Source organism: Orycteropus afer, unplaced genomic scaffold (genome assembly GCF_000298275.1).
Source record: "Orycteropus afer afer isolate SDZICR_OR568_19922 unplaced genomic scaffold, OryAfe1.0 scaffold00088, whole genome shotgun sequence".
Classification (NCBI taxonomy): Eukaryota; Metazoa; Chordata; class Mammalia; order Tubulidentata; family Orycteropodidae; genus Orycteropus; species Orycteropus afer.
Window position 1 is genome coordinate 8,309,929 of NW_006921675.1, and position 9,208 is coordinate 8,319,136.

General features: G+C 46.9%; 1 protein-coding gene across 1 annotated transcript in view; it reads right to left on the bottom strand.

The window, feature by feature from the left end:
* Positions 1–6,563, bottom strand: part of SLC10A1 (solute carrier family 10 member 1) — a 24,853-nt gene extending 18,290 nt beyond the window's left edge. Inside the window, exon 1 of the mRNA XM_007942329.2 lies at positions 6,208–6,563. Coding sequence (XP_007940520.1) covers positions 6,208–6,563 — 356 coding nt within the window. The remainder of the gene's footprint in view (positions 1–6,207) is intronic.
* Positions 6,564–9,208: the final 2,645 nt, after the last annotated feature.

The window sequence follows — 9,208 nt, forward strand, 5'->3', positions numbered from 1 at the left end:
AACAACAACAACACATGCTACCAAATGGCTAAACCTTGAAAAACTATGCTAAGTGAAAGATGGTGAGACACAAAAGGCCACATACTGTATGGTTCCGTTTATATGAAATGTCCATAATCCATAGAGACAGAGAGGTAGATTAGTGGCTGCCAGGGACTGAGGGTAAAGGAGAATGGGGAGTGACTGCTAATGGGTAAGGGTTACTTTTGGGAGTGATGACAATATTCTGGAATGAGATAGTGGTTACACTCCTTGTGAATATACTAACTGCCACTGATTTTACGCTTCAAAGTGGTGAATTTTATGTTATGTGAATTACTTCTCAAACAAAATGTGAGGAACAGCTGAAGCAATCTTAGAAATTTGCAGCCTTATATTGTTTATGTTGAAACCAAAACCAAAAAACCAAACTCACTGCTGTTGAGTTGAGTCGATTTGACTCACAGTGACCCCTTCTTAGGTTTTCAAGGTGTGTCTCTGGAAGTAGATTGCCCAACTTTCCTTCCGAGGAGTGGCTGGTGGGTTTGAACCGCCAGCCTTCTGGTTAGCAGTCAAATGCCTTAGGCACTATGCCACCAGGAGACTAAAAACTAATGAGTTCAGCATCCTACTCAAGAACTTGGAGTGAAAGTAAACCCAACAAATGTAGAGAGAAGAAAATATTAAAGATTACAGAAGAGTATAAGGATGATACATAAATGAATTGAGAGGATCAACAGATCCAAGGGTAGCTTCTTTATGACCTTGCAGATGGTAAACAATTTATTAAGGAAACTCAAAAAGCATAAATCATCTAAGGAAAAATATTGGTAAATCTGACTAAATTAAAATAAACACTCTATTGTAAGACATAACTATTAAGGGGGGGGGGAAGCCCCAAACTGTGACCTGACAGTTGCAAAACATAATCACATAACTTTACAAGTTAATAAGATAAAGACAATTCCATAGAAAAATGGGCAAAGGACATACTGTTTCCAGAAGAGGATATCTTAATGGTCAGTAAATTTAAGCCTAGATGCTAGACCTCATACAAAATGAGGAGAGTACAAATTTAGAACCATCATGGCCCATTTCCCATTCACCAGATGGCAAAAATGAAAAAAAAAAAACCCTGATAATTCCAACATAGGTAAAGACACAGAGAAACGGATTCTCATGTACTGCTAGGGGAAGTGTGAAGAGGAACATCAAATCTGGAGACTTATTTGCTGAAGATATGGGAGCTCCATGACCCAGTGAGCCTGCTGTTCTCACACGTGAGCATGTTCTCCACAAGGGGGGGCCTGAGCAAGACAGCACAGCAGCACACACAGCATTGAATCCATGTAACTTTTACAATAAGAGAATGGATTTAAAAAAAAAAAAAAACTGACTGCTGTCCAGTTGGATCCGACTCATAGCAAACCCTCCTTGGGTTTCTGAGGTGGTATCTCTACAGAAGTAGATTGCCCAATCTTCCTTCTGAGGAGTGGCTGTTGGGCTTAAGCTGCCAGCCTTCTGGTTAGCAGTGGATAAGCACAAATAAACTACACAGAAGTTCAAACTCATAGAGTAGAGCTATTTTATCTCCATGGCTGTATCTCAAAGGAAGCAAGTTGTAAAATGATACACATAGTGGGATATTACATATATATACATACACATCCCAACCCACTGCCATCGAGTACATTACGACTCATAGCCACCCGCATTGCGTTTCCCGAGGGATAAATCTTTATGGATGTAGATTTCCTCATCTGTGGAGCGGCTGGAGGGTTTGAACCACCAACCTTCTGGTTACCAGTCAAATGCCTTAGGCACTGTGTCACCAGAGCTCATCTTATTGGCGCAGTGATTAAAACACTCAGCTGCTACCAAAAGTTTGGCAGTTTCATGGGAGGAAGATGAGGGAATCTGCTTCCATAAAGATTTATAGCCTTGGAATCCCTACAGAGAGGGGGGCAGTTCTACTCTGCCCTACAGAGTCGCTATGCACACAACAAAAACAACAGTAATAGCATAAAAGGGTCTATGGCTATACTGAATACCACATTCCAGTAGGTGCTCCTTTTGAGGCAGAAGGGACAAGAATGATATGGAGAAGGTCCAACAGGGAGCTTCAGTGCTAGCTATTGATCTCTTAGAAGAAAATCCACATGCAACTCTGTACTTGTTTCGGTGTCCTTGAGCAGAGGGGTCATGTTTACTTTGGCTTGACATGCCAGGAATTTGGAATTTGCTCTGGGACTTGGTGTGCTTTCCTTGTCTGCTCAGGTGGGTGGGGGGTGGGAATCCTGCCCCTCTTGCCCAGGCAGCAGCCATCTCTCTGACCTGGAATAGCACCGTGGGGCCTGGTGTGTGCTGGGGGCTGGTCTTGGAATTTGCTGGTATACTTGTGACTGTTGTGACACCCAGGTTACCCTGAGAGGTAGAGGGGGAAGGTGATTTTTCAGACTCTAGCTCCAGAGATTGGAATCTGTTCCATAGTACCATTGTGGGATTGGCTGCCACTCCAGGGCACAGGAGTCAGGGAAAGGGGGCATGTTTTGGTTTTTATTTTTTCTTCCTGTTAATTTCTCAGACTAGTGCACAGACTCTACTGTGGCTGTCTGTATGCCCTGTTTGAGGGACTCGTTTGAGGCCTTGTCAATAGAAGGCATGGAGGCTGAAACTGGTGAAAGTAGAAAACTTGAGCAAACCTGGGACTTCTGTATCATCCTAGTTAAGCTCCTTAAGTCATGGAGGGGTGAGCTGTCAGACTCCTTGGTTGTGTCTCTTGTCCCCGAGCCTTTGGCTCTGGTCTCTGGTGTGGGCCTGGTCAGGGGAACAGAGGAGCTTGAGAGGCATCAAAGGCAATAAAAGGATGTCCATTCTTTCCCTTTTGGCACCACTCCTCTGTCTCAGCAAGCCAGGCTCACTTCAACGTTGAGGGCATTTTCTCCTGCTGTGGGTCACCTGCACTTTTTGGAGCTTGTCTAGTGATAGCCTTGAGGAAGGAGCTGCCATGCCTGGCTGCCTTGGTAAGTTCACCTGGTGGCCCAGCCTCCTGAGATATACCCAGCCTGCCTGTGATGGCTGGCTGACCCTGGACTCTCTCCATCGAGAGACTGAATAATGTTGAAAGGAGAGCCTTGCACTGGTTCTAGACACAATGCCAAACTCTGGGAAATCTTTGGCAAGTCTCTGGACTTCAACTTTCTTATCAGTAAGATGGAATAAGTATCATGCTTCATGAGAGGTCTCAAACTGGTAGACTTTGAGCCTCACACGGTCTTTCAACATGCAATATCTAACTTAAACCAAACTAAGAAAAGCAAACCCATTACCAACCACTCTTAAGTCTCAGGCAGAGCAAGCCATGGTGGCACACTGGTTAAGCACTCTGTTGCTAACCAAAAAGTTGGTGGTTCAAACCTACCAGCTGCTCTGTGGGAGGAAGATGTGGGAGTTTGCTTCCATAAAGATCGCAACCTTGGAAGCCCAATGAGGTAGTTCTTCTCTGTCCTATAGGATGGCTATGAATTGGAATCGACTTGGAGGCAATGGGTTTAGTTTTTTTTTTTTGGGGGGGGGCGTTAAGGCTCACCTCCAAAATGAAACTAGTTACAGGGTGTTTATAAGGATGAAGTGTGCTTATCCAGGTAACGTGTTCTGCACAGTGCCTGGCTGCTATTCATTATCATTATCATAATTACAATACATGTAGCAGGTTGTCCCAGATGAACTCAAGTTGGAATTCAAAGTTTGATAACACATATTCGTAGATGATGAACTTTGAGCTCTGTCAATGGGGTCTGTGCACGTGGTTGAATGTGCACAGGAGATCTATTTGGGGATAGAGGCTTTATAGCAGGAGGTGGCTGTGCCAGCAAAGCATTGCCTACTGTGGGGCCTTAGGAAAAGTGATGATTCCAAGGAGGCTGATCAAGAAAGCATGCAGGGTCAGGCTCCTGAGAGACCTCATTAGCACCCACTGGGTGATGAGGCAGTGACATCTAGTCAAGCACACTTAAAGCCTCCCTCATTGTCCTTTACTGTGTCCTACACTTCTCTGCTTCTTCTGGAGATCACAAAAGTCTCACCACACCCCTCCCCAGCTGACACTGTACTTCCTGCATCCTCCCGTTGTTGTTATCATGGGTTGTCATCCAGTTGGTTCTGATACATGGTGACTTTATGTATAACAGAAGGATGCTTTGTTCAGCCTATGCCAGTATGAAAGTGTGGTTGAAGTTTCTCCTGCATAGAAGCTGGGATAAGCCTTGTTCAAAAGGTCAGATCAAAGACCTAGGGCTTGCTTGGCAGAAGGAAGGATTTGATTAGACAAATGATTCTGACTCATGGCGACCCGTGTGTTACAGAGTAGAGCTATTTTATAGCATTTTCTTGTGCTGCTGAATGAGTTTGAACCACCAACATTTAGGGTAATAGCTGAGTGCAACCCATTTGTGCTAGCCAGCCACCTTTGGATTAGATAGCAGGAAGAATTTCCTGACAGTGAGGTGGTTAAATTTTGAAATATGTTCCTTTGGGAGACTGTACAAGCCAAGTTCCCTCTTTGTGTATCTCTTCCCATTGACTAGTTCACATACCAGTTGCCATGGAGTCTGCTCTGACTCATAGCAACCCCATGTGTGTGAGAGTGGAATTGTGGCCCACAGGGTTTTCAATGGCTGGTTTTTCACCAGTGGACTGCTGGGCCTTTCTTCTAAGGCACCTCTGGGTAGATTCTAGCCTCTAACCTTTTGGTTAGCAGCTGAACATGTTAACCATTTTTCTCAGAGACTCCATCGACTACCTCAAACCCAAAGCCACTGCCATTGAGTCAATTCTGTCTCCAAGTGACCCTATACTACCTCAATAAGAGGTCATATGGATAGAAAGTCTGGAGCTTCTCAGATTCTCAGTTCTGGTAAACCAAAACTCTCTTCTCATTGACTACCAAAATTGGCCCAGCCTTCACTTTGCATCCAGGAGGGGTTTCCTGAATTGGTTGGTTTTCTTAGTAAAATTCAACCAGGAGCAGGATACTGACAGACACAAGCTCACAGATTTTTGCGTGAAATCTCTTTGAATAGCATCAGTGAACAGAAACTGGCTTGAAACATATGGCTTAGATAAAAGCTTCCACCAGTGACTTTTATTCAGCCTCAGTCTAGGCTGCTGCTGGAACTGGAGAAATGTCTGAAATAGCCCACACTGGGAGGCTTTCAAAATCAGAGAATCCCACCTGCTTGGAAGGATGGAGTTCAACTAGCCCCCCCCTAAACTCTGGTTCCCCATGGAGCAAGCCCTCACTGACTTCTCCTCCTAATGCTTTGGGAGAGGCATGCTGCTGGTCTTCCTCCAACCAGTGTGGCTGAGGTAGGGGCCCAGCAAACCCTGGGCTGGTGCTGGGGAAGCTCCTGGATCTACTAAGATGTGGCTTCATTTGGGAGGAGATAAGAGGCAGACATGGATAATTTGGAAGATCTTTGCTCTGCAGGCATCTGAGTATCAAAATCAACTTGATGACAATGTTTTGTTCTTGTTGTGTATCTAATCCAAATCTTTGCTGCTGCAAAGCAAGCCTTAGGTCTTTTATGGACAAAGCTTGTGGACAAAGCTTGTTGCAGGTGTTCATTTGGTTTAAAGCCACCTTGATCTCCCTGGAGAGGTTTGCAACCATTCTGCACCCTTTTCAGATCTGGTCTCAAAGCAGACAATTTGTCCACCATTGCAGGCTGGTATGGTGCTCCAGAGGAGTCCCTGGGTGGCACAAAAAGTTAGGCACTTAACTACTACCAAAGGTTGGTTGTTTGAACCCATCCAAAGGCACGTTGGAAGAAAGGCCAAGTGATCTGCTTCTGAAAGGTCATAGCACTGAAACCCCATGGAGCAGTTCTACTCTGTACACATGGGGTCACCATGAGTTGAAATCAACTCAACAGCATCGAAAAACAACATAGTGCTCCAGATGTTAATTGGTTTAAATGAACATCCCTCAAGGCAGTCTTTTTGCCCCATTTCAGATACCTCTGGATTAAGGGTGTCTCCAGACAATTTTAGCTCCTTTGGCTTGGAGCTTACACCCAGATTCATCCCAGTACCTGCCACCCTGTGCCCTAGCACCTATGGGGTCCACCTCATCTCCATTCACACACTCTCTTGACTTAGCCCAGTGATTGTGACATCTCCAACACTGCTTCTGTTCCCAGGCTGCTCCTTTATCATACCCAATCCTACCTGAGGTTCATGTCCCCCTTTGCAGCCAGACTGAAGATATTGGACAGGTTCCCCCCTGGTGAGCAGCCGCAGATCAGGATGGCCAGTAACTCAATGTTGTTCAGCCGGAACAGCTTGCCCAGTGCAAAGGCGGTGAGGGGCATGATGCCATACTGTGCCACCAGGGCGATGGCCAGTCCCTTAGGCTTCCAGAAGTGTGCCTTGATCTTACTGACCTCCATGGTGCAGCCTAGTGAGATCATGATGATGAACAACATGACCACCAGGATGACGCTTAGCGCAAAGTCGGTGGGGCGCTTACCAAAGTTGGGTGGCAGGGTGAAATTGAAAGGGCTGGACGTGTTCAGGGTCTCCATCCTCCTGTGAAATGGTGGATGGCCAAGGGTCAAGCACAGCCCTTGTTCGTCTTCCTGCCCAGTCCTTGCCGGATGCCTTCTGCTGTCACCTCCCAGGGCAGAGAGTATCAGCGCAAACGTAGCTCCAGGTAAACAGAAGGATCACGCAACTGGCTGAACTGTTTCTCTGGCTGAGGCCCCAAAGAAGGGAGAGCCCAGAGCCTTATCTGGCCAGCCTTGCCTGCCTCTCCTGATCTCCCAAACCTCTGATGTCCTCCTGGGGGCCATTCACACTCTCCCTTATCATCTTGTGCATCTGGGACGAGAGGGCTTTGTTCTTTCCTTTGCCCTCCACTGAGCACACTTCCTAGGCATTCTGTTCTTGGGGTGGTGCCCACTCTAGGCCCAGGGAAGGGGATCACCATTCTGCCCTCAAACCCCATGGGAGGCCAAAGCTGAGTGTTACCTTTAGTTACTGAATGTAGGGAGCATATCTCAAGGCATGTGGGGCATGGTAGGGGTGGGAAGTGCTGGTCCAGGAGGGGATGTGTCCCTGCTTCTTGTCCTGGGAAATGCGAGGTGCTGTGTCCTTCTTGCCTGGGCTGGGGAAAACTTTGTCCTATACCCAAACCTGCCTGTGCAGGTGCCAAGGGAAGAACTCCAGCTGAGGGCTTCTCCATGCTCTCTGGGATGGGGGGGATGGCAGAGGGGCTCTCAGGGAGCTTGAGGCTCTTTCCCCAAAGGGCAGCTCTGAGGGAATCCTGGCTGCAGAGCTTTATTGGTGTCCAGACTCCCTGGCCTGTGGCCCGGGGAGCCCCAGTGCTTGGGAAACTTGCTGAGAAGGACGCAGGAATGCACAGCCTTTTCTTTCTGATTTCTTGACTGCCCTACTTTTGCTCTGGGCCTGTGTGTCTAGGAGCCACGCTCTGGACATACAGCAATAATAGACAGAGGCAGGGGGCTGGGGCAGGGCATGCCATGGTGTACACAGCCTCCCTGAGCCTCTTGCCTTGTGTCCCTGCTGTAGGGATAGTGTCTTGACAGCACAAGGGAGCTGCTGTCCTGCAGAAACACAATTACCTCTTGGCTGGGTTGGAACCCACAAGGCCTGGGTGGAGTTTTATAGCTTTATGTTTGGTGAAACAGGTGATTAGGGAGCTCTGGTGACATAGTGCCTAAAGCATTTGACTGCTAACCAGAAGGCTAGTGATTCAAACCCACCAGCCACTCCTCAGAAGGAAGATTGGGCAATCTACTTCCATAGTGATACTACCTCAGAGCCCCAAGGAGGGATTGCTATCAGTCAGATACGACATGATGGCAGTGAGTTTGATTCTTCTGGTTTTCAGAAAGCAGAGGAGTCCCTGGGTGGTACAAATGGTTAAGGTGCTTAGTTGCTAATCGAAAGGTTGAAGGTTCAAGTTCACTGAGAGGCACCTCAGAGAAAGTCCTGGTGATCTACTTGTGAAAAACCAGTCATTGAAAACTCTATAGAACACAGTTCTACTCTGGCACTCATGAGGTCGCCATGAGTTAGAATTGAAAGTAACTGACTGGCTCGTAGGGCAGTATGGGGTCCAGGGTATGAACAGCTAAGGCTTAGGGGTGGGGACAGATTTTGGCTTGGGGTGAAGAATTGCCTAGAAAATGCAAGCTCAGGGCCTCAGGAATCCTGCATCGAGAAGAATTGGGTGACAGAGTTGGCATATTTTGTATCCTATCCATGAGAAGCCTGCTCATGGAGCTGTGCAGTGCACAGTCTGAGGAACCATGCACCATGGCCTTGGGTGACACGGACTCGAAGCCACTTACCTCTGAGAGTCTCTGATATTAATGATTCCCAGGGGCTTGAGATGAGTTTGTCTCAAGTCGTAGGGCAGGCAGAGAACTGAGCACTGGGTGCTGATGGGGGATGTGTGTGTGGTGCCTGGACTGAGGGTACCTAGAGGGTCAGGGCCAAACCCAGAGAAGCCTGCCTTCTCTGCCTGGAGCCAGTCAGAGGATCCCCCTAACAGAGTGACTAGGAGAGTATTACTGATCACCAACTAGAGCCAAAATGAAACCCTTCCTAAATATGACAAAGATTACTCCCAGCAACAAAGACAACAGGCTACACAGGGAGAGATTTTCTAAAAATATACTAACAGAAACAATAATAAAATATGATAGAACTCTGGCTAAATACAGGATCCCGGGATGGCACAGGGGCTGAGTGCTTGACTATGAGCTGAAAGGCTGGCAGTTCAAACCCACCCAGAGGTGCTCTGAAGACAGCCCTGGTGATTTGTTTCTGAAAGGCCACAGGCTTCAAAACCCTATGGAGCAGTTCTACTCTGAACCCATGGGATTGCCATGAGTTGGAATCTAAAGGCAACTATTACAGCAAGGCTGAACTTACCTGACCTATCAGTAAATGTTGAAATAGGATTAAATTACTTACTGAGAAAGAAAAGATAATCAATCTGTATCCCTAGGCAAAAGCACCCTTATACTTATACTCAGGTATGGGCTATACATAAAACAAAGTGTTTTCAGAAAGGTTGAGAATAAAAGGATATACAAAAGTATATGAGACAAGAGGCGGGGCAAGATGGCGGACTAGGCAGAAGGATTGCACAGACCCTCTTCAACAAAGAAAAGGGAAACCAATTAACACAGACACAGAG